The 24,887-nt window shown below is 47.9% G+C and overlaps 1 protein-coding gene across 3 annotated transcripts in view; it reads left to right on the forward strand.

The window, feature by feature from the left end:
- The first annotated feature begins 2,621 nt into the window (after nucleotides 1-2,621).
- KY (kyphoscoliosis peptidase) overlaps nucleotides 2,622-24,887 on the forward strand; it is a 43,710-nt gene continuing 21,444 nt past the window's right edge. The window contains exons 1-7 of one of the 3 annotated variants that reach the window (XM_049775958.1): nucleotides 2,622-2,760; nucleotides 5,984-6,046; nucleotides 6,171-6,176; nucleotides 9,889-9,945; nucleotides 17,778-17,852; nucleotides 19,733-19,795; nucleotides 21,587-21,669. In XM_049775958.1, the coding sequence (XP_049631915.1) occupies nucleotides 2,622-2,760; nucleotides 5,984-6,046; nucleotides 6,171-6,176; nucleotides 9,889-9,945; nucleotides 17,778-17,852; nucleotides 19,733-19,795; nucleotides 21,587-21,669 (486 nt within the window). Of the gene's footprint in view, nucleotides 2,761-5,983; nucleotides 6,047-6,170; nucleotides 6,177-9,888; nucleotides 9,946-17,777; nucleotides 17,859-19,723; nucleotides 19,796-21,586; nucleotides 21,670-24,887 lie in introns of all 3 variants that reach the window. The other 2 variants (XM_049775960.1, XM_049775959.1) reach the window with 2 other exon arrangements.

The following is a 24,887-nucleotide window of genomic DNA, read 5'->3' on the forward strand; positions in this document are numbered from 1 at the left end:
AAAAACCTCTGCCTGTGCAGAGGAGAGAACATAGCCCCAACTCCTGGGCTTCTGTGAAAGCAAGGCTCTGCTCTCATTATGATTTTGTCTCCCACATAGCACTGAGCTGTATGCCAGTAAGGAGGGGTCACCTGTATGGGGCAGAGAAATGTCTTCCTATGCCTGCAGGTTCCCCAAGGACAGAGAGATCTGGAGAATCTTGGGGAAGCCACAATCTTAAAGTAGTTTGGACACATCTTCCCAGATTAGGCAAGGCACCTGGGAATAGAAAGCTGCCCGGGTGCCTACAAGTTCCAGGGACTCGTGATGAGCCCCAGTCCTCACTTCCCAGCCAGTCTCTGCCTACCTTGCTGTTGTTTTAATATACATTAAAGAGTCCTAGAGTTGGTATGGGGATGGTGAGGCCTTTCTCAGCTAGGCCCAGCTCCTGGAGCCCCTTTGGCCTGGCTGATCTGAAGGTTGCCAGTGACTGGGGAGAAACGCACAAAGCAGTCAGATGAAGTTCCAGGAGTCAGCTAGCTTTATTTCACAGTCCTAACCTAATATATACATTTCCTCACATGGCATCTATGATAAGCCTTTTCCTACCACTTACTTCTCTACTTCTGACCTCTGTCTAGGCCTCAGTCTCCCTTTCAACTGCTTCTCAGGCGTCCTTGCTGACTAACTCCCCTTGCTGCTGCTGAATCTGCTGCTGAATCTTTCTATTGAATCTCGCTGTTGATTCTCACTTCTGCCACATTTCTCTAACTCTCCTTCTTATCCCCTCTCCCCCCAGTTAGCCTGCTGTACCCACCCATTCCAGGTGTGTGTGGTTCTGATCATTCGGGTGGTATAAAAGAGCAGTTGGGAGAGGGGATATCCACACCTTGCCAGTGTTTCCTGCGTGTGGAGACTCACCATCCCAGATGCCAAGGGAGTGGGGTGATGAGGGGGCAGAGAGGAGTTGAGGGGGCAGAGGAAATGATAATGAAGAGACAGAGGGGGTTATGGAGTGAGTGGGGATAATTGGAATCCAGGGGGTGATGAGGGACAATGGAGTGATAGGGGTACCAGGAGCTGGAGAAGGCTGATAAGGGTCAGGTGGGTGGTGAGGGGATCAGTGGGGGGTGAGGGACAATCTTTATAAGAAACCTTTTGTGAGCCCTAATCCACAGAAAAGCTCTGCAGAGTTTAGGGTGCTGCTATGTGGCCCTAGCTCTCCCTCTGATACCACTTCAGGTCCGTTCCTCACCCTTCAGACAAGTTAGGCCTTCAGCCACTACCTCCCACACACTCTTTTTAAAATAATAGTTTATTTAATGAAAGTAACCAAGTTGGTGATAGTTGCCTAGTGTAACAGAAGCCAAAACACCTGTTCCCCCATTGCTTCCCTTCCTCATCTTCTTCCTCCCTGTCTTTATGTCTTCCTTCTCTCTCCTCCCTAAGCTCTGGAGTCAAGGGCGAATCGGATACACCCACCTCTTCACTACTTGTATTTCCTCATCATTACCCCTGCACATTCTTATCTCGCCTACTGTGAGATTCCCAAGAAGAGCAGAAGCCCACGGGACGTGAACTGTGGACGGTCACCTGGCAGTGCAGGCCAGAGCCGTGCTGGGCATCCAGGCATGGAGAAGACCATGGGGTCCCCTGGGGTCACGCTAGCCTTCCTCCTTCTAGGAGGAGGTCCTAGAGCAAAGGCCAGTAGCCTTTGTAGGGATAGAGGAGTTAGAGGTTCTGAAGTTAGGGGTCCATATGCCATGGGCTGCAGGACAACTAAATACCTTGTAAACACTTCTGCGCCCTAGAGCCAAAGACAGCGCTGCTGGGCTAAAAATAGGCGCTTCTCAGGTCCGTCTCCTGACCGAGGCAGGCAGCGGGCCGCATCTCTCCAGCCTCCCCCTCTGCTGCCCAACCGGGCTTCTAGAAGGCACAGGGATGTTAAGACTTTCACTGCAGGCCACGCGTGTTGATACCTATGGAGTGTGCTCCAAGTTCCAGGCGGGGAGGCACAAAGTGTGGGCATGAGGGAGATCCTGGGCCCGACCCCCCACTATATTTCTCCAAGGAACTGAGGTGACAGCTTGCAAACACCACGGAGGGAGAATGTAAGGTGGGGCCAGCATCTCCCCAGTATTGGGCAAGAAGCACCAACTGGGCCAGTCCCTCTCCAAGGCTCCAGTCCCCACTCCCGGAGTTCCTTGCTCTGTTTTCCCGAACTGGCCTCCGCGAATGACAGACAGACAGCGCCTGGTCTGGTCTCTGTCCTTCGCGGTGCGCTCCGGGACCCCCCAAGCCCCCCACGCTGGCGGTGCCTGGCCGCGGCGCTGGGGCTGGCGACTGCGCGGCGGGTGCAGGTCGGGTCTTGGCGGGGATTTCCTTTCAAAGGTGACTTAGAGCTCTCCGGGAGGGAGCGCCCTGGCGGGCAGGCCCTAATGGCGTGTTTGGCAGAGTCAGCGGAACGCGGCGCCCAGCGGCGGGCGGCGGGGGAGCGCCCTCGCCCTCGCCCTCTCCCGCGCCCGCGCCCGCGCCCGCGCCCTCCCGACTCCCGCGCCGGCCCGCGGGCCGCTCCGGGCCATTTGAGGCGGCGGCAGCCTTGCGAGCGGCCACGCGCGGCGGCCCCGGAGCGCGGCGGCCTCATGGAGCTCCAGAAGGACAACCCGTCCGTGGCCATCGACATGCTGCTCATCGTGCAGTCCGAGAAGCGGCGCGCGGCCCACGGCCCCGACCTCGCCGACGGCCAGGACGAGCCGGGCGCGCTGCAGCCGCGCGCCGGAGGTAACGCGCGCCCGCCCCGGACCCGGGACCCGGGGCCCGACCCCCGGGCTCCCTTGCCTTCCCGACGAAGCCCGGGAAGGCCGGCTCGGTCCCCACTCTGCCCGCGTGCGCCCCGGGTATCCACAGCCACCCTGGCGTCCCGTAGCAACGCGCTCGCTCCTGCGCCCTGGGGTGGTGACTCGCGCGCGAGCCTCGGGGTGTTCCTGGCACCCGACAAGAGTCGACCTCCTCCCACCCACCTACTCTGTGTTGGGTGTGGATCTGGACGGGAAGATTCTCTGGAGGAAGGAAGGGGTCCTGAACCTCAGCCTACCTCCCTGGGCAGGCTCTGTGTGTGGGATGCTCTGTGCGGCTCCCAAAGGCAAGAAGACTCTTGCAGGTTGCAGAGAACTGGAGGGAGGGAGGGAGGGAGGGAGGTAGAGGTCAGCATGCTGAGTTGGGCTTTAAGAGGGGGGACTGACTCCCTTGGTGTTTTTGCACAGTTCGTGCAACTCCGGCCTCAGTTTCCCCCTCTCTGAAAAGGCTTACGACAGAAGGCATACGAAAAATGAAGGAGAGAAATTGAGGAGGGGTACACTTGAAATGGGCTCCCCCAACTCCTCCTATCACATCATTGGTCCTGAACATTCCCAGCAGGGACTGAGGCTGGTGGAGAAGTAGCCAGTGTTCAAGTAACTGTGTGAGGCAGGTTCCAGGCAGTAGATATGGGGTACGGGAGGTAGAAACCACCCCTCCAAAGAGTGAAACTTGTAGTAGGGGTCCTTGGGCTGAAGAAGCCCTGGGAAGCCCTGCACAGGTGGAGTCGGGGTGCCCAGGCAGCCGCTGCACTACTTTAGCAATGTGCTGGACAGCCGGACTGAAAGGGGGTTCTGTGTTCCCCTCTATTAGCAGCACCAGGCCCTCCTCCTGGCCTGAGGCCTGCAAGTCAAAACTACTATGTGTTCTCATTCACTGTACGACCTGTAAGTCATACTTATTCACGCCGTAACAAGTATTTATATGCTCGAAGAGCACCCACCTACCCATTGAGTTCAAGAGGGACTGGCTCTTCCAGCTGAAGCTGACCCAGGAGCTCCCTGTGACCTCTGTCTGGGGAATAGCAGAGCAAAGAGATTCTCAGTCCATACACTGCTTCTGGGCCCCTCCTTGGGGAATGGCCCAGCCGAGGAAATTGACAGTCCATGGGCCCCGTGATAGAAGTAAAGCTGGAAAGGTAGTCCAGGGCGTGCGACCTTGCATACCGCAGATCTAGGTTCAATCTGTGACTTCTCCTTTGGTTCCCTGAGCCCCACTAGGGGTGATCCCTGAGTGCAGGACCAGGAGTAAGTATTGAGCACAGTTGGGTGGGAGATAAGAAGGAAAAAAGAGGAGAGAAAGGATAGAGGAGTGAAGAGAGGAGAAGACAAGACAACGCAATAGAAGGGGAAAGAGAAGGTGAGAAAAAAGAAGAGAAACAAAGAAGCCCCTTAGAACTCCAGCCTGCAGGGCCCTTCATGGTCCATACTTAGGTTAGTTAGCCCAGGAGATTCATGGAGATTCTCCTCCCTGCCCCCATCACACCTCATTCCTAAGGACTCTGGCACTAGAATGAAGTAGAAGAAAGAGATACTTGGAAACACATTTAGTTGTCCGCTGAGCCCACATTTTGGGCCCAAAGCACTCCAGGCACTTTGGCACACTCATGACAATAGCTTGGTGAAAGAGAAAGCCCCTGCTCATGGACCCCAAGCAGCTACTTCTCCTTGGAAGCCCCTGATGATAGTCTCACAGTTTTGTGGCACTAGCGAGATATGTGTCACTCTTGCCCACCAGACTTGCACCACCCGGTAGGCTCTAGCAGGGACACCGCAGAACATTGCTAACTTCTTCAAGGCCCAGAATACAGATTACATGGCCCACTTCTAAGCAACACTCATAGTTCCTTCTCACTCCAGATCCCCAGCGGGGAAATCTTTCCTTGGCTCTGCAGAGCAGGGCCTGTGCTCAGTGTCAGGAAAGAGACGAGTGCAATTCTGAATACAGGTCAGAGCACTTAGTGAAACGATGACCAGGAGGCTCCTCTACTGTGTCCTAGTAGTAGGGAAAAAAATCAAGGGACAAAGAATCCAGGAGCATGCACTCCCATGTCCCCAGGATTCTGACTACAAACAGGTGTTCTTGCTCCATTACAGTCCAAGCATTTTCCCAGCCATGTGCTTAAAGCAATGGTCCCAAGACACTATATACAACTTCTCCCCAACTCTCCTGTCCTGCACCTGACCTGAAGGAACATAAACATCTAAGGAATTATTTTCTAAGTCAATGTGACACAATGGGGCATGAGCATGACCCTTCAACAGTCCCAGATGCTAATGCAGGAAAGAAGGGTAAGAAGGGCCTTGGGGGCTCTGGGTGAACTAGAGAATGAGATGGGGACTGAATACTTTGGAACAGTTATACACACACACACACACACACACACACACACACACACACACACACACACACACGTGCGCGCGCACCTGCAGAAGCTGCAACCAGGCAATTATCTGTGCCTCTTCCATACCAGGTCCTTGATTTTATTGCAGCTACTCCAAGTGCCAGAGTGTAAGCCAGCTCTGGACCAGTAAATCAACCTTACTGCACCACTTCTCGCTACTGTCACAGGTGGGAAGCAGGGTCCTCCAGTCTTTATTACCTTTTGCATTATCAGGTCCCAAGATAGAATGGGATGCGGATGCATCTGATGGGCCATTCCTGGACCTCATGTGCCAATGTTTAAGCTTAAAGGGAGGCTTCAAAGGCCATTGTTTCCTCAGCATCAGTTACGTTTGTGCCTCCCCACTACTACCACACATTATACCTCAAGACAAGTGAGAGATTCACCCTTCACAGAAATAGACAAAGTGAGTGGCAAATGTCTTCTGGAAGAATGCTCCCAGATTTGTGTGCTGGGAATGTGGGTGTTAAAAAAGGAGCATCTATTGCAAACCTCTCCGGAAGATCCTGTTCACCCACCTATCACTCTTGGAAATGAATGGTTTTACTTTCCAGTGTTGTATAATGTTGGGGTTGCATTCATCCACCTTTCACTCACACTCCCAGACCATCTTATTCTTAATAGCCTCCCTCAGAGGACACTCCACAGTTCCCTGATCACCAGATGCATTTGCAATGAGTGGTCCTTGGTTGATCAGGTTCTCTCTACCCAACAGACCCTCACACCAACCTTGTTATTTCATAGGACTCCAGAGTGTTGCCAGTGGAATCCAGAGATGGCAGAAATTAGAAGGAAACGACCCACATGGTAAATTATCTTTTTACTTTCTTTTACTTCTTTTTCCATCCCTGGAACTCAGCACATTGGAAGCTGGCTGGAAGGATTGAGGCTCTCTGGTTTGCAGATTGGTTCAGGGCATGTGATCACTCAGAAAATAGTGCCTTGGCCAAGCCTCCTAGGCCACGATGACCCTGGGTGAATTTTCTTGGCATCTAGTCCCCAGATATCCAGGAAGCTATGGGCAGAACAGTACCATAGACTCAACCACCCTCTAGGGAAAGAGGCATATAATTGGGAGCTGAGAAGGCTTAAGCACTCCTGCACGCAGGGAGCAATGCCTGCCCATCATGTGAAAATATTTCCAAACAGAGAGGACATGCCTTCTCTGCCCCCACACTGCCAGCTGCAGCTCCTGACATCGAACTGGCCAGGTTCTAGCTGTGGAAAAATCTACTTGGCCCCCACCGCCTTCTGGCGATAGTACAAAGACCTACCATGAGACAGCCCTGCACAGGCCCAGAAGGATTTCCATCAAGATATCTGTGGCTTCCTGCTATTTTTGAGACCCCCATAACCCAGCTTATGGTTTCTCTTCTCTCAAGCCTCTGGGGCAAAAGGGAGAGCAGAAAAAAGGAAGGGGGGGGAGGTGGTGTCTGTACCCAGCCTCATTGTCTGTCTTAGAGGGAGTCATTTATCCAGCGCTAAGGACAAGGGACAGTGAGAAGTATTGTGGGCATGTGCAAATGCTAAGAAGAATCATACCTCACTCCCCAGTAGTGAGGGCTCAGTCAGATTATGACTGTGTGAACTCAACATCAAAAAAGTGGTGCAAAGACCAACATGAGGAAACCTTCCCCCCAGGTAGTGAGCTCAGAGTTACAATAGAATCAGACTTAGTACTTTGTGTTAATAATAAAGTGAGGTTTGTGCTACCTTCAATTCACTAAATCAAGTCTATGCATACTTGCTTTGTAACCAGCCAGATGCAAACTGTTGAAACAGACACAGAACAAGCCCAACAAGACCCTTGCCATGCTAAATTGCTCGTTGGGGCCAGGGAAGTAGCACAAACCAAGGGAACATGTTCTGCATGTGTGGGACCAAGGTTCAGTCCTGGGCACTGTATGGTTTCTTGAATTCTACTAGGTATAATGCTGAAGACCCCAAGTACCACCAAGCCCTTTGTGGTCCCCAACTTCACAGAGTCCATAGAGTCCCCATCCTCTGCATTGTGCAGACCAGGTGGTCAAGTATCATAGAGATTGGTTCCCAAAAACTCTAAGCACTACTGGGAAGGCCCCTAAAATCAACAATAAAATAAAATAATCCTAACCCTAAGTGCCACTTACTTCCATAGTCTCCATACTCTGGAGGGGAGGCACTGTCTGCATCTCTGACCTGTGCATGTCAGGTCCAAGTTATCCTCAAGATGCTCCCTTGAGCAATTCTGAGTCCTGGCAAGTGGACATGTATGGAGGTATCTTCCTGTCCTTATTTCCAGGGACAGCAGACTTCCAGACCAGTTCTAACTCTCTAGAGCAGGGGTCTCAAACTCAATTTACCTGGGGGCCTCAGGAGGCAAAGTCGGGGTGATCCTTGAGTGCAAAGTCAGTAGTAATCCTTGAACATTGGGGAGTGTGACCCAAACAACTAAAACAAAACAAAACAAAAAAAGATTCCTCTAGGGCAGGGCCACAAAATGTTGTACGAAGGGTCGTTTGTGGCCCGCTAGCCGCGAGTTTGAGACCCCTGCTCAAGAGGTTGATGCCAAAGTGAGTGAAACTCTACTAGTGGATGTCATAATACAAAGCATACCTGCAGTCTCCACTCAGCCCTAGAGATACCCAGAAGCTCCTTGTGTGCAATTAGGTCTGCCTGAATGTGTGTGAGTGGTTGAGAGAACAGCAACCATGTCTGAGGATGATGGGAGATTCATTCAGGGACCCTTGGGCAGTTTATTTTATCCAGAAAGGATTAAAGTGTGCCAAATCTCACCCATTTTGATTTTGGGTTGGGCATAAGTTAAAGAAAAATAAAACGACACAATAACTATTACAGGAGTTCCCAAGAAGGCAAGTGGGGGTCTTAGGATGGTGTATGAGTTAATAAGATATAGATTCCTTCTTGCAAAGTCAGCTGGAGAGCTGAGTTTCAAGTAACACAGGGTCAGATTCTGACTTTCAGAGTTCTGGATCCAGGAAGAAGGGCTGGTTTCCTTAGACCAGTTGTAGTTATCCTGCAAATGGCACACTGGATGCCAAAATTAAAATGACAGCTTCTTTGTGAGTTTTCTGCTGCCTTGTGAACACCCAGCCTTGGAAACAAGGAGGCTTTCCTCTGAGAAGGAAGAGCATTGGTGGAAGAAGCATAAAAGAAGCACAGAGGAGGGGTCCAGAAAGGCACTTTTTCCACCACTTGCTGCCCTGTGAATTCTTGGGATGTTGGGGGAGCCTGGAGCATTTCAAACTTTTCTAAGCAGCAGGTGTCCTGGCTGAGCCAGACCCCATGCTTGCCTGGCACTGGGTTTGGCCTACTATGATTGGCTGCTCTTCCTGGTCCAGGCTGAAGTCTGCCTAGTAGCACGGTGATGCCACAGCTACAGGGAGTGCAGTGGTGCAGCCCCAGCTATAAATACCCACCACATCCCTGCCAGCCAATCATCCTCAGGGAGAATTCCCTTCCATATCCTGTTTCCTCCCTTCGCCAACAAGCAGACATGCAGCCAGCTGTGCCCATAAGAGGTGCCTCTAGGCCAGGATCACAGCTCAGCAAACCACATAGGCCTGGGTTGGCACACAGAGGACCTGGCCCTCAGCCCACAGGCCGTCCACAGTCTTGAGGGTCCTGGGTCTGGCTGCACCTGTTTTAAAGCATGGTCAGAATAAATTGGTATCTCCAGAGCAAAGTCCTGCAAGGGACTGGAGTCTAGCACAGTTCAGTGCCCTGCCAACCCACCTTGATTGGCCCCTGGTGGACCTAGGTATGGCAGGCATCAGTGGCACATCAGTTTGGGTATATAAGGACATGGTTTGGTTTGAATGGGACCATGATTGGGGACCTTTGGACTTCTGTCCAAAGGTTAGTGCAGTTTCTTGCTTTAAACCAGTAGGAGACAGGGGAGAAGCTAGTAGCCAGGTTGGTGGCTGGTAGGAACTTTGTGTCTTTCTAACTCCCACTCTACCCTCTGAAGCTGAGGTTTAAGAGCAGCTGCAGAAAAGACAACTCAATGATCTGAACACATGCATTGCATGTTGAGTTCAATTTCCACCTCTACCTGACCCTAAGCACTGTGCCCTCCCCCAATAAGAGCAATCTTAATGGAAAGTAGCAAGAAAGACGATGCTTCCCACACAAGAGAGAGGAAGCAGGAGCTTCCCCTTATGATAAAACTGGGCTTTAGCACAGTAGCCAGAGCCAGTACAGGCTCTGGAGGCCTCTTTGCACCCCTGAGACCTAGAAGACGATCTGGAGAGAGGGCCATGCTCTTGTGACATGAAACCAAACAAAGGGCCCTCCACTCCTAACCAGGGGTCATTAGATGGGGTCTGGTCGCAGGCCTCACCCTTTCCTGCAACTTAACGAAGAGCTGCATGAAACACTGCAGGAAGGGAAGCCCCCATTCCACATCACAAAGAGGGAGCAAACCACCAGTCATTCTATGTGCATTAGCGATGTGCAGTTCACTGATGGTGAAGTCCTGAGAAGTTAGAAAGTGGAGCAGTAAGGGAATAACACTCGGCTGTGCCATGTGCTTGCACGTGACTGTGGGAGTCATACATGTGCAGGGTGCTGAGTACATGCTCAGGTCAGGACCAGGGAAAGCCCCCAGGTCTTCCCTATGCAGAGGGCTACATCTTTAATGGGGTCAGTGGAGGAGAGGTCACACCTTCAGCTGACTCAGGTCATTATTTCCTATGACCAACAAAGTAAGGGGTCCCACTAATCATGGCCTCTTTCCAGCCAGACAGCAGGGTTCAGAGAAAGCTCAGGTAGAGGGAAATGGGGTGCTCTCTACTATGGCTGTCGGCACCCTGTAATATCACTGACCCCCCATTCTAGTCCACATCTGGTGCCAGCCCTGGACCAGACACCCACCAACCACTCAACGTAATGTAGCTCAACGTGACTCCACAAAATTTGCGCTTGGGCCAAGGATTGTACAGCAGCTAGGGCTCTTACCTTGCAGGTGGCTGACTTGGGTTCAATCCCAGGTCCCCCAAGCCCACCAAGAATCATCCCTGAGCTCAGAGCTAAAAGTAAGCCCTGAGGGGCCAGAGTGATAGCACAGTGGTAGGGAATTTTCCTTGCATGCAGTTGACCTGGGACAGACCCTGGTTTGATCCTTGGCATCTCATATGGTCCCCTGAGCCTGCTAGGCTGGATTTCTGAGCACAGAGCCAGGAGTAACCCCTGAGCACTGCCAGGTATGGCCCCCAAAAATTAATAAATAGATTAAGTTAGTAAGCCCTGAATATTTCTGGGTGTGGCCCACAAACTAAAAAGAAAAGAACTCTTGACAGCAATCTAGTGTAATGGGTTCTCTTACCCTCTTCATTTTACAGTCAAGTAAACTTCTGCATGGGTAGATTGTCCCACATGGCCCCCCAGCAACCAAGGTCACTGGATTCCCAATCATGTTGGAGGCCTCTTTCTTCTCAGAGTTCAGCTTCTGGAGACCCCGAGGCCACCTTGTCCTGTGAGGCTCAGGGCAAGCAGTTGTCACAGGACAGAGAGTGAGCTCAGCAGCTATCACAGTACACAGAGTGGGCTCGAGCCCCTCACAGAGTCAGATTCTTGGGGACCCTTCTCTGGAGGACACTTCCTGAACTGCAAGGAGAGCAAGCCTGGGAAAATGCTGGGTCAGCCTCCATTGCAGAGAGCAATCTTACGAGGGGCCCCCAATTCACCCTGGTCTTTTACTTTGGGGAGTCACTTGGCACTGAGAGCAGAGGTGGTGAGAAAAGTCAGCTGTGTGCAAAACAATAGGTGGAGCAGCACTGGCCCTGACACAGGCCCAGCAGAGAGCAGGCCAGGCAGGCTGGAGGGGAGTCTTAGCCAGAGTCTCCTGCTTCCAAGTGGGCAGCCTGCAAAGGGAGGCTGCTTTCTGGAGTCCACAAAGCAGAGCTCTGGGGGGTGGTTGGGATATCCAGTGGTCTTGGCTCTGACTATTGCCAGCCAGTCATGTGGGACAATGTACCCAAGTCTCAGTTTATTTGACTGTAAATGAGACTGGTAAGAGAACCAGCACACTGAATGGCTGCAAAGCTCAGTCTTGACCTGAGTTTTCATGTTAAATGGCTGATGGGTACCTGGCCATGCTGGCCCCCAACAGATGTGGAGGAAAAGGGGGGTTAAGGTGATGGCACAAAGACCAAGAATCTTGACTTTCATTGGTATAAGAAGATAGGTGTGGTGGGAACTGTGAGCTCACCAGAGCCCATATAGAGAACCCCTGTAATTTCTAGTTCCAAAGTCATTAAGGAACCAGGTTTCCCTAATGTCCTCCAGTACATCCTGGGTCCCTGTCCCCAAGCAGATGCTGGTCCCCTCTTCAATCAGACCACACTGGGGCCTGAGGAACCTGCTCTGCAACTGAAATCCTGAACCTAGCTCAGGGTCCCTCTCAGAACCTCAGGCCGGAGCTCTAGCACACATAGTGTCACCTCACAACAGTGCTGCTGAGCGATGTCAAAAAGGGTGCATTGAGCTGTCTATCCCACCACTACCCCACAGGCTGCCTGAGCGGAGCTCTGCCATCAGATCTCGAAAGCAGAGCCCCACTTCCCATGCCGAAGCCTCAACACTTCTCTTTGAATACCTCACCAGGGGGTGCCTAGAGAGGGGGATAAATTACATTTGCTGTAGCTGAGGTTTCCAGCTCTTAGCTGCTGTAGGGGGGAAAACCAAGGCAAAGAATTTGGTTGTAAATGTGGCTGCCAGCTATGGAGAGTCATTGAACACTGAAAGCAGGAATGCTGGCCTGAGGGAGGGACACACACACACCACTCACATACTCAGACATACATACACATATTCAGGCACTCACATACCAAGATACACACACACACACACACACACACACCCCAACACTCAACACACACTTGAATACACACACCCACACATCCATACACTCACTCAGGCCTGACAGTCTTGCTCATGTGGCCAGCAGCCCAAACTGCCCCTTCCAATCAGCCACTGTGAAGGAACAACACAATATCTTTTCCAACTTCACAGCGAGTCTCAGGAGCAGTTAAGCCTTTTGACAGATCCTGATTTAGACGTGAAGAGACTGGTAGAGAAGCTGCCAGGTGAAGATCGCACTAGAGTGGTAAAGGCAAGTCCCAGGCAGGGCACATGGGTGCTGGCCCCACCTACTACCTCTGCATTGCCCAGAGAGGAGGAAAGAGACAGGCCAGGGAGTCTAAGTGGTGTGGGAACCACTCCTCAGAGGCCCTCAGGAACGGTCACTAGGACCCTTCACTGAGATGACCAGACCCACATCCTCTGATACAGCATTTATTTGTGTGACATGTGGTAGAATTGGGGTGCAGAGCATTGAAAAAGACAGCTATAGCCAAGGACAAGTTGTAGACAGGGCCTCCTCTGGGTGGCTTCAGACCTGGAGAAGGTTTTATATGACAGCATTTAGTATATAGATATGATGGCATCATGTTCCTTTCTTTCTCATTGGCAATTGGCTGGATGCACTGTTTGTTTATTTTGGTTTGGTTTGACAGATTCAGTTTGGTTTGAGAGAGGAAGGTCACAGTCTTGTTACTTCTGGCTTTAGGCAGCAGGGACTAATCAGGAAAGCTGCTCACCTGGACACAGTAGGTGCCTAAAGTCTGAGCAGACTTCTGCCCAAGTGACCAAGAGAGATACTGCCTAGAAGAGGCTGGCATGGACTGTGGAGGCAAGTGAGTGACATTGGGCTCTGATTAGAAAAAGTGGGATACTATTTCCATGAGGGGCTTCAGAGACCAGGAAGTAGGCCTGGATGATGCTGGGCAAGCATGGGTCAGGAGAAGAGGAGGCATAGAATGGTAGGTTCAAGTCTTCAAGTTCTGAGGCTACCGTGACACCCACCCTGCAAAGGGCAGTAATCAAACTCATCTGTCCTTTAACAGTACTATGGCTGAACTGGAGAGGTTAGAAGTACTCATGTGGGGCTAAAGAAAATACAGCAGTTGGCCTTGAACACTTGCATTTGCACAAGACCAACCCAGGTTTGATCCTAACATTACTTATGGTCCCCCAATCTCTGAGAGGTCTGATCCCTAAGTGCAGAGCCAGGCCATGAGCACCACCAGGTGTGGCTCAAAAATAATAACAAACATAAAAGGAAGTATGGGAATATTATGAAATGTTGGGGGAAAGATTGGTGGTTCTTGATCATGGAACCAATGAGCTGCAACTTGTCTTCCTTTTTCACAGCATGTTGGACCTTGTAAATCAAATCCTTTGCTCACTCCCATGAAAGTCTTGTACAGGAAGATTTAGAAATAAGAGAGTGTGGACATGTTTCTTCAACTCTTTCATGAGGATTCTTGAAGCCAAGTACAGCTTGGCACCATGTTGAAAAACATCTCATTGTTTCAGGTGGAGGGCAGAATCCCATGCTTCATGTGTCCTGGGGAGACACTTGAAGCATTTTCTGCTGATGACAGTGGTCCATGTCTTCTGACCAGAACTGAGCTATGCTTTGACCTCTAAAAATTTTAAAGTCCTAATTATAAAGTCACTGGCTGATTTGTTTCTTGATAATAAATGTATTAGAAAATGCATTTCGAAATGAGGGTTAACCCCTTCAGAACAATGCCTTGGAGGCCATGATGTATCACTTAGAATTATTTTCTTTGGCAAGCAGAGCAAGTGTATGAAGAACACAAGAACGTGGAAAACAACTGCAGCCCATTTTGCAAACAGTAGGTTCATTTAAAAAAGACCTCAAGAAATAGGAAAAACAATGTGTCAATCAAAAAACAGGCAATTTGCACAGTAAGATTTTAAATAGCCTATAATTATATAACTTATATATGACTGTTTATATATATAATGCTATACTAAATAAAAATGTAAATGCTCTGATATGGCAATGAGCTATCATATTCATTTATAAAAATGTAAAGCATTAATTAAATAGTCAATGAGATCTATCTGTGATCTATTACAATAGTCAAACCACAATCAGTGGCTTACAGCTGGACTCAGCCTTCTTGGCTGAGCCACACTCAAGTCTGGCTGATGCTTTCTCCTGGCTTTGTGGCCAGTTGGTGGGGACCAGATGGCCTGGAACGGCCTTCACCTGAGCTGGATTTGCTCAGCTCTAGGCTGTCACTTCTCCAGCAGACTTACCTGGTGTCACTGTATGACCACTGTGGCCAGAATTACAAGAATAGTAGTAGAAATTACAAAGGCCTTTGAGTTCTTGGCTCTGGACTGGCTCTGCATCACTTTTGCCTCATGCATTTAATTGAGCAAACAGATAATAATGCCAGCCCCAATTAAGGAGACAAAAGACCTCTCATTGTAAGAGAATACAAAGTATTGTGGTCAATTTTGCAATCAAACACAACAGGAATGAGCACTATTGATATGACCATAAATGGAGAAGTCATCCATGGGGAAAGTTTACCAGTATATAACAAAAATTCATCAACATCTCCATAGCCTTTGATACCACAAATTTACGAGTTTGTGAAACAAGAGTTTTATCATGTGTAAAATGCTATAGGTTATTTAATATACTGGAGCACAGAGTCACTTATAATTTTCCAGGACTTGGGCTATTTTCTCTAAGTTGTAGAATTTGTATGTGTGTAGTTGTTTGTAACATACATTATTAATCTTTTTTCAGGCCACACCGTTTGATGCTCAGGGGTTACTCCTGGCTAAGTGCTCAGAAATTGCCCCTGGCTTGGGGGGTCCATATGGAACGCCGGGGGATCGAACCGCGGTCTTTCCTTGGCTAGAGCTTGCAAGGCAGACACCTTACCTGTAGCGCCACCTCACCGGCCCCAATTAGTGTTTTAATATATGTTGGGTCTGCAATGAAATGCCCCATATCATTCCTCATGTTGCTGTCTTGATTCAATCCCAACAGTGCCCAGAGTCCCAAAACTATCTCTGGCAGGGTTCACAGCACCAGAGAACAAACTCAGAGTTTCACACATGCTAGGTCTGTATTTTGTCACTTGAGCCATTCCTGCAGCCTGCTGGTTGGGTTCTTGATTCATAATTAGTTTGAGGGTGTGTGTTTGGTGTGTGTGTGTGGGGGGGGGGTCATGCTAATTAGAGATTTATCAACTCTTCTGGCCTTTTTTAAAAAACAAAACAAAACAGCTTTATTGATTATTTTCTGCACTGCTCTATTTCAAGACTCCTTTCTCCTGCGCCCCTTTGGTATCTCAATTAGATATTTTTAAAAAAAATCAAGAATTTCAGAGGGGTTGATCACTGCATTTTCCTGGCTCTATATTTAGAAGTCACTCTTGGTAGTGGTGTCTTGAATCTAATACAGGTTGGTCTTGTGCAAGGTACAAGTACCTGCTAACTTGTATTATCTCTCTGGCCCCAGATAATAGACTTTATAAATTTGCTGCACTCTATCCCCGAAGCTCTGGTCACTACATCTCTCTATTCTACTGGATAATTTCTTTTTTTTCTTTTTGCTTTCTTTTTTTTTCTACTGGATCATTTCTAGTGATCTGTTCCAAGTTCACTAACTATTCTACTATTTATCAAACTCAGAAAAAAGGTTTTTACTTCTCTCTTTCTCGGTTCTAAAATTTCCATTTGTTTCTTCTTTGTGTCTTCCAATTTTTTTTTTACAGATAAATCTGTATTTTACATTTTTTTCAGTCTATCTGCCTTTCCTTGTTAGAACATGATTATAATGGCTGTTCTGGAATGTTCTCATTACAAAAACTGTAGCACCAGGTGCCTGGCATCTGTTTATTTTCTTTTCATTTCCAAAGTGAGATTATCCTGGGTCTGCCTATGCTGAGTAATTGGGAATTATAATTTTGGCAATGCTATACAGATCTACCTTCTATATGCACCAGAAATGGCCAGGTGGACATGTTTGCCCCATCATTAAGTCCCTAAAGGCTACTCTGGTGTTTTAGATGGGATCCATGCATGTCTTACTCAGAAGTAACCTCAGTATTCCCTCATTCCTTTATAGAATTGCTTTCTTAAACTCCTTTCCACTTCACTACTATTACATCAGCCTGCTGGTTTAGTTGACTTACTATGTCAGACTCAGTGTTACCATTTTTTCTTATCTGGGACCAAATAAGTGAGAACAACAACAACAAAAATAAAAAACCGCAATGAGTATTTGTCCAAACACTTCTGAGATTGCAGCTTCTCTGGGTCTCACAGAGATTTAGGTGGTTGGCCATCAACATAACTTTTGCAATCTTACCAACATAATTTCCTGAGGACTAAGTCAGAGGATAATAGAAGAAAAAAGGGGGGAGGGATGATGGAAAAGGAGCCAGAGTGCACTTGCCTTGCACACAGCTAACCTGGGTTCAAAACCCTGCACTATATATAATCCATTGAGCACTTCCAGGAGTGATCTCTGAGCACAGAACCAGGACAAAAAAGGGAGGAAAAATGAATCAGTGAAGGTTTCTCCCCTCTCTCTAACTCAGCATTTACTTTTTCTCCCTTAGCATTTCCTTTTCTGGCCTTCGGGAGGTAGAATAAAGGCCTTTGCTGAATGTTAGGTTGAATGTTCCACAGTCCACAGAGGGAAAAGGGAATCCCATGCCCCCTATCCAGCAGAATAGGAGAGGCTTGGGCCCAGAGAGATAGCACAGCGGCGTTTGCCTTGCAAGCAGCCGATCCAGGACCAAAGGTGGTTGGTTCGAATCTCGGTGTCCCATATGGTCCCCTGTGCCTGCCAGGAGCTATTTCTGAGCAGAGAGCCAGGAGTCACCCCTGAGCAACGCCGGTGTGCCCCCCCCAAAAAAAAAGAATAGGAGAGGCTTGTTCAGTAGTAATCCCCACAATAAATAATATACACAGACATGAAGGATTTAGCAGGCAAGAAACTCACACTGCAAGTTGTTCACCCACAAGCTAGTCACTCCACCAAGTGGAAACACAAGTCTAGAGGGAAGCTTCAGCTAAGGCCTCCTAACTAGCATTTATTGAGATTAAAAGCAAAGCCCCACCCATAAGGAGTGGGGAAAAGCCAGATGAAAAAGCAATGGGGAAACAAGACCAATGAAAACCAATTAAGATACATATGAGGACTAACTCAAATGCAACCAATTGTAATAATTAAGATACATATGAGGACTAACTCAAATGCAACCAATTGAAATACATATGAGGACTAATTCATAAGCTTCTAATTGTAGGCCTTCACTTAGAGCATTGTTTCTTCACACGTAGTGTATACTTCTAGGCCTTCCAATCGTCTAGAAAATACCAGGGTAGAGAAGGGCAATGGAATCTCACTGCCAATTTGGTGATGCTTTTTCTTTCGAGTCCTCTCCAGGCTGCCCCCTATCACTTTGTTCATAGGGTTCTAGAAGATTTGTCCCAGACATTCTCTCTAAATACCTACCTGCTTTCTCCATCTTGCCTAGACTGAACCTCCTTTGTTTTCAGTGTGTTTTTTTTTTACAAGCATAACCTGTACACTCAAATAAGCGCTTTGAGGTCAGTGGCATTCTGCTGCCCTTACAGCTGCCTTCTGTTCCCATAGCTACTCAGCCTCTTCTCTCCTGTTCCTCTGCAGGGACACAGGTGACTGTGGAGATACATCCTCAAGACACCGTGCCACAGCTGCTCAAGAAGCTCTCCTTGACCAAACGTACGTATTGATAGGCCTGTTGCCATGCAGTGAGCAGACAAGGTGCACTGAGGGCAACTTCCTGGCCAGAGTGTAGCCAAGGCCTCCTCTGAGAGAAAAGGAGGTAGAACCCAGGCAGGTCTGCACCCTAAAAAGAGGCAAGAAACTTCTCCATCTCAACAGTCTCCATCTTTCAAGGACTGCTGAAAACATGCTGCCACATTAGGTGCTGCTATGGTATAGATAGAGGTGACCTTAGCAGCTATCAGCAGCACATGATCAGTGCTTAATTATATCCAATCCATGAGGATCCTTACCAGTGGAATCATTCTCCCCTTTTTTAGAAATTTCTTATTGATTGAGATTCTATAGTTTACAATACCATTAATAATGGTTTCTCGTTCACATCATTCCAACCCCACATCCATTATCAGGGTATCCACATCCTTCTCTCAAGGACCCCATACCACTCCCTCTTAACCACCACCCCACCCCACCCCTGATCAATTGTGCAGATCAATTCTTTCATTGTGTTGCTTTTAGCCCTTTTAGGCTACCTTGTATATCTCTAAGTTCCACATCTGAGAGAAATCATCATGTATCTAACCCTTGGCTTCTATTTGGAGTCACTCAGCATGATTTCCTCCAGTTCCATTAATGTTTCTTCATGGCCTTGATCTTTCTTAGAGCTGCATAGTGTTCCATTTTGTATAAGTACCACAACTTCTTGAGCTGCTCAGTCATAGTTGTATGATAAACCCAGACTCATCTCACCTTTATCTCCAACAAGTAAGACATAGCGAGATTGAGAACAGCCTGAGCACTACACCCTGCTGTGCTCTCAGTCACTAGATTTGCCCCTTCAGTGCCCTGCAGCACAGGCTGCAGGGCCCTGGGTACAACTCTTCACCTAGTAGTTTAATCCAGGGTAGGTCCTCAACTATTGAGGTCACACCTCAATTATAAAATAAAATCATGAATTCTATAGCCTTTAGAGGAGTGTGAGAAGGCTAAATATGAAGGTGAATCCAAAGCAGAAGCTGTGGGAAGGGCCCACGAAATACAATTATCATTGTGAAGCCCCATTTCAGGGTCAGAAGCAAGATTCAGGGCAAGCAGTGAAGGGCTGCAGTTTCTCAAAGAGGCCTGGAACATTGTACAGCATTCAACCTGCTATGGCCTACAGTGATCTGCAGAGGAGAAACCCCTCTGCATGTTCCTTCAGAGCCTCGAATCTTCCTCACCTGCTTCTACAGCTGCAAAGAAAGTTCCTCTCCAGTTTTCTGTAACCTCTAATCACTACTGGGATCACCTACAGTCCTGAATTCATAAGATCTATTCCCCTTTGAACCTTCCCAAAGAATCATTCAATAATTTCTAAGAGCAGAGAAGTAGTGCAGGATTTAAAGCACTTGCCTTGCATATGGCCATCCTTGGTTCACTTTCCTTTCACCCGGTCACTTGAGCACAGATTAGGAGTGGTGAACATTGCTGGGTGTGGTTTCCCTTCCCTTTGCCCAAATCTCTTGACTCACCTTTTCCCACTATCATGCTGCCATTGTCAATTCTTGACCAGGAGTCATGTAGCCATGAACTTGCAAATGTTTCCTGGAGTGTACCAAGATGGCACAAAAAATCCCTGAGGGTGGAAGCATCAAGGCCTGGCCAGCATCAATGAATAATTCAATGTGTTCATGAAATAGCTTCCCCAACTTTATGTTCTTTCCTGTCATCCTTCCTTGACTCCCAGTCCTTCCTCTGCTCCCCAAGAAGTCCAGGGCAAGTCTGACAGTGGTAGGTGGGACAGAAGCTGTGCAGAGGAGGGACACCATGACAGACATTTGTGCTTGCATCACTCTTTTTTCTAAAGTCTCTCTACTCTGTCCTTTGGGATAACCTAGGTTTACATGGTGATAAAAATGGAAACACAAGAGCCCGGCAGCCTGGAACAAAAGATGCCCATGGTGAGTTACAGGTTTTCTTGGATCTGCTAAGGCAAGTTGGTTTTGTCTCAGAAGCCAATTGTAGGCCTTAAAAATATCTCCCTAAGGCACAGAATTGGGAGTCTGGGGCCATTTGCTCTTTGAAGAGAAGAAGGGAGAGCAAAGAAGTAAAGAACTCAAATGGCAAATGTGACCCCAGAGCTCAAACACTAATAATACCCCAATACCAAAACATTCTGTGAGAGGAAACATTCAAAACAGAACTCAAAACTATACTGACAGCAGGACAGAAGTCAGAGGAAACACCCTAAGGTAGGGATGGAGGCCTAGGCTTAAAATCTGCTTTTCTCTCTCCCAGGCCATGTTGAGCCTCAATTTCTCAGTAGAGCAGATGTCCTCTTAGTCTGGGGTGGCTTGACATTTCTACCTATTGTTTTGTTTTAAAACTGAAGGGATTTTATTCAAGCCACTAGCATTTTAGACACATTCGTGCTAATTCATACTTTGGTCATATATTATCTATTCAGAAGATAAGTTTAATGAGGCACAAATCATGATGGGTACTTGGGGGACCTCCCAAGTAATGTTCAGAAGGCATGGGGTCCCCTACTAGGAATTCTCTCAGTCAGCTGGGCTTGCAGCTCAATGCAAGGGCCCTAAGATGTGCAGTGTTGGGGATAACCCAGAGTCCCTGGGCAGAGATCAGGCAGGTCCACATTAACTACACCCAGAGATATTCATTGGACATGCAATGCTCAGAATTCAAGCATCTTAATGCTTAGACCACCACTCTACTCCCTTATACCAGTCTTTTAACATTCAGATATTGCAATTGAAAATAATAAAAGGGAGAATCAGGGCAGGGGTTCTCCATCCCATTCCCATTGTCTATCCTACTCTTAAAAGGAGGCAGGTGAGTCTTCAGCAGACCTGTCGATCGGAAACTTGGCTGCCTGGGCCCACTTCCTGTCTGCTTGGATCCCCTAATGGACCTTGTCAGAGAAAGCCTGAGCCAGATTCCATGGAGGGGGAAGGCTTTGAGAAGTGGGGGTGTTCTGCAGAGGCCACCTCTTTAGGGAGCCTGAAAGCAGGGCCATGTGGGCCACACAGCAGAGGAGCAATGACTTAAGTGATGGGGAGTAGGACCCCCTAACTGAATGAGGCGTAGTGATGTGGTTTGCAGGAGAGGCTGAATAAGGGAGGCCACAAAGTATCCTGGGGCTGGTAAAAGGACAGAAAGTAGATACTGGAAATGCCAGGCACAGGGTGTGGCAAAGGGGGGTGGTCCTGCCTACTCCATCCTCCCTCCATCACCACATGCTCACTAATTTGAGTCTGGTGTTAAGTGCCCAGAGCCAGGGAGCTGTCCTGGCTGGATTCCATACCAGAAGGAGACGGGACCTTCTATCTACTACCCTAATACTGATTATGAGCCCACAGTTGAGTCTGGCTATATGCAGTCTTCCTCAAGAGCCTCCACATTGTCACCAAAGTCTTCCGACTCAACACACTTGGGGTACTTGTGGGGTCAAGCCTGTCTGAGCTCAATTCACCCCCCAACCCATATGGGTTCTACAGACAGACCAAGGGTTCCTATAAGTCTCCTGATGAACTAGAGACGCTGCCAAAGTTTCCAAAATGATGTGTCCAAAGTATGCCAAGGGAGGTAGCACCATCAGAGCTCAAATCTCACACTTTGGGATCAAAGTGCAGGTGGGTTATCATACCCCCCCCCCCAAAAAAAAAGACACCAAGGCTGGTTCCATAGGTGCAGAGCTTCACTGCTAACCATACATCTCTCCCTGTTTCCAGTCTACCCCTGGGATCGGTCTAGCCTGAAATCCCTGACTTTGGACCTGCAGCAGTTTGAGAAACTGGACACTTATGCAGCACAGGTAAGCAAGTCAGTCCTGGAGAGCCAAATCCCACCAGCCCCTCAGCTTGGAGTATCAGGAAGGCTCTGCAGGAATAGCTAAGGCCTTGCCAGGCTATCTGGAGATCGGGCTGAGAAGCCAAGGCCATTCTGACACCACATCCACACAGCTGCCCCATACCAGCCTCTGGGGCCAGAACTCTCTGTCTCCCCTGCACTGCCGGGGTGCTGCTGAGCCTACCAGCATGAGCTCCTAAAGAGGGAGATAGAGCTTTTATGACTGTCTGAGGCATGGAGCTGCCAGGCTGCCTCAAGGCCCAGGCAGGGCAACTAGGAGAGCAGTGACAAAAGCTGAGGAACATGGAGTGTGGTGACCAGGCAGGTGTCTCCTCCATGGTCTGGAACACAGGATGGAGGAGCCACAGCTGTGCTGAAGTTAGGGCAGCAATGCAATGTTCTTGTCTTTGCACCTACTGAGTGTGGCACAGAGGTAGGTGCCAGGAAATGGAGGCGGCTGAACTGGTGAGTCTAGAGAGTCAGGGAGAGGCAAAGCACAAACTGCCCTTGGAAGAATTGTGACAGGACATGGGTGAAGGGGATTAGAGTGCTGAGACCCTGCTCTCTGTCCTCATAGCAGGTGGCCCGTGGCCCATGGTCAGGCTTCAGCACAGATGCTTCAGATGATAGCAAGGACCTCAACCTGTCTCTGAGCAAAGTGTAAACAGGAGCCAGGCCAAAAGCAGCCAATTGATGGGGCATTATTTAAGGAGACAGTATTATGGGTGAGGAATGGAGAATATGTTGGAGAAAGATTGTCCCCTGAGGCCACTGCAAGCAGGGTGGAGCAGAGGGAACAAAACAGGAACATGAGGGCCACCACTCACAGGAACCCTGCCTGGGCCTCACCTAACCTGAGACCAGGATATCTGTAGAAAGGAGTGGAAGGGGCATAGGTGTGTCAGGAGGGTCTACAGAAAGAACAGCCAGTTGCTAATTATACTCTGAGCCAGAAGTCAGTGATGAAGGTAGGAACTAAGTCTAGGTATCACCGGTCGAGGGTATACTGTAAGATTAAAGGGAAAGGTGGTGGGAGCAAATAACTGGTGGGAGAAACCAGAGGGACCTACGATCTTTTCATTGCCCAAGAGAGGCCTAGAGTCAGGTGTGAGTGGTGGCAAAGTTCCAGGACAGAACAAAGAGGGCTGGGCAGGATGGGGGTATTATGTGGAGTAGAGCAGCATTGCTGAAATTGGAACCAATGGCCCATTTCTCTAAGAAATTGATGATGCTTAGGGTCACCTTTCCAGAAACAGCCCAACTTTATTTCCTCTTGAGGACCGCTAAAAAACCTCAGATTTGTACTTTTGTGTGTGCTTGATTAATACAGATAGACTATATAACAAAAATTTCTTCTGAGAGATTCATCCTTGGTGGTCAAGAAAAGGTTATTATTATTCATTCATCTAATGAAATATTTCACTTTTATTATCAAAGTTTTTTTACAAGTTTTACTGTGAATATTTAAAAGTTTGTAATTCCATAGTACTATTTAGTTGAATAAACCTTTTCTATTTAAAAAAATAATAAACCACAAAATATGCAATTTTAATCATTTTACAACTCATGTACAACTCAACAGCATTAATTATATCCACAGTGTTGTATAACCATCTGTTTGCAAAATGTTTTCATTTCCACAAATAGAAACTCTGCCCCCATTAAACCATAATTCCATATTCCCCTCCCCCAGTGACCTCTAATCTAGTGACCTCTAATCTACTTTGCAATGTTGCCTAGTTGAGATATTTCATATAATGCGTCCATTTGCATCTGGCTTTTTTCACTTAGCATCATGGTTTTTTTTGTTTGTTTGTTTTGTTTTGGGGTCACACCCGGCGGTGCTCAGGGGTTACTCCTGGCTCTCTGCTCAGAAATAGCTCCTGGCAGGCACGGGGGACCATATGGGACACCGGGACTCGAACCAACCACCTTTTGGTCCTGGATCGGCTGCTTGCAAGGCAAACGCCGCTGTGCTATCTCTCCGGGCCCAGCATCATGGTTTTAAGGCACACCCCTTTGTGGCAGGTTTCTGAACTTTCATAAACAACATCCCCCATATGGATAAATGGTATTTTGTTGGTTCCTTCATCTGTGTTGGACATATGCACTGCTTCCCACCTTGTGGCTATTGGAAAGGAGGTAAAGGAACATTGGCAAACAAGTACCCATTTGAATACCTCTTTTCGTTCCTGTAGGTACTTACTTAAGAGTGGGATTACTGGCTCATGGAGTATTCCCAAGTTTAACTTTTGAAAGACCCACCAGATTGCTTTCCACAGCAGCTTCATGCCTTCCCGTCCCACCAGCCCTGTGAGAGGGTTTCCACTCCTTACTTTCTGGCCAGCACATGTTATTTATTGTTCACCTTTGTAGCCAGCCTACAGGTGGGAAGAGATAGTTCTTTGTGGTTTTGATTTGCATTTCCCTTGTGACTAATAATGTTCCATGAAGCACCTTTTCAAGTGTTTATTGGCCATTATGTGTCTTTGGGAAAATAACTCTTGTAGTTCCTTGGCCATTTTAAAAACAGGTTATTAGTCTTTTATTGCTGAATTGTAGGTTCTCTTTAAATATTCTGGAGATTAATAACCTAACAGATATGAGATTGGCAAATATTTTTTTCTTCTCCTGTAAGTTATCTCTTCACTTTCTTAACAGTGTCTGTTTGGGCTAGAAAGATAGTTCAGCAGGTAGGGTGCTTGCCTTGTACATGGCCAACAAGGTTCTATCCCCTGCCTCTCATATGGTCCCCTGAGCCTATCAGGAGTTATTCTGAGTGCAGAGTGCAGAGGAACCCTTAAGTACTGCTGGGTGTGGCCCAAAATCAAAACAAAAATAATTATCTATTGATGCACAGGACTGGTTTGTTTTGTGATCAGCTAGTGTCTTTTACTTCTACAACTTCTGCTTTTAACATCAAATTATAAAATTACTTGCCAAATCCCAAATCCAAGGTGGTGGAATTTACCCCCTACGTTTTCTACCAAGAGCTTAATTTTATTAATTAATTTAACAGTTAAATTAATGTTATTAATTAAGCTCTTAAACATAGGCCTCTGATCATTTTGGAGTTAATTTTTGAACATGTTATGAGGAAAGAATCTCCAACTTCATCCTTCTGCATTGATCACCCAGTTTCTATTCCTTTGTTGTTGGTATTTTTATTTTATTTTATTGAAA

This window comes from Suncus etruscus, chromosome 6 (genome assembly GCF_024139225.1).
Source record: "Suncus etruscus isolate mSunEtr1 chromosome 6, mSunEtr1.pri.cur, whole genome shotgun sequence".
NCBI lineage: Eukaryota > Metazoa > Chordata > Mammalia > Eulipotyphla > Soricidae > Suncus > Suncus etruscus.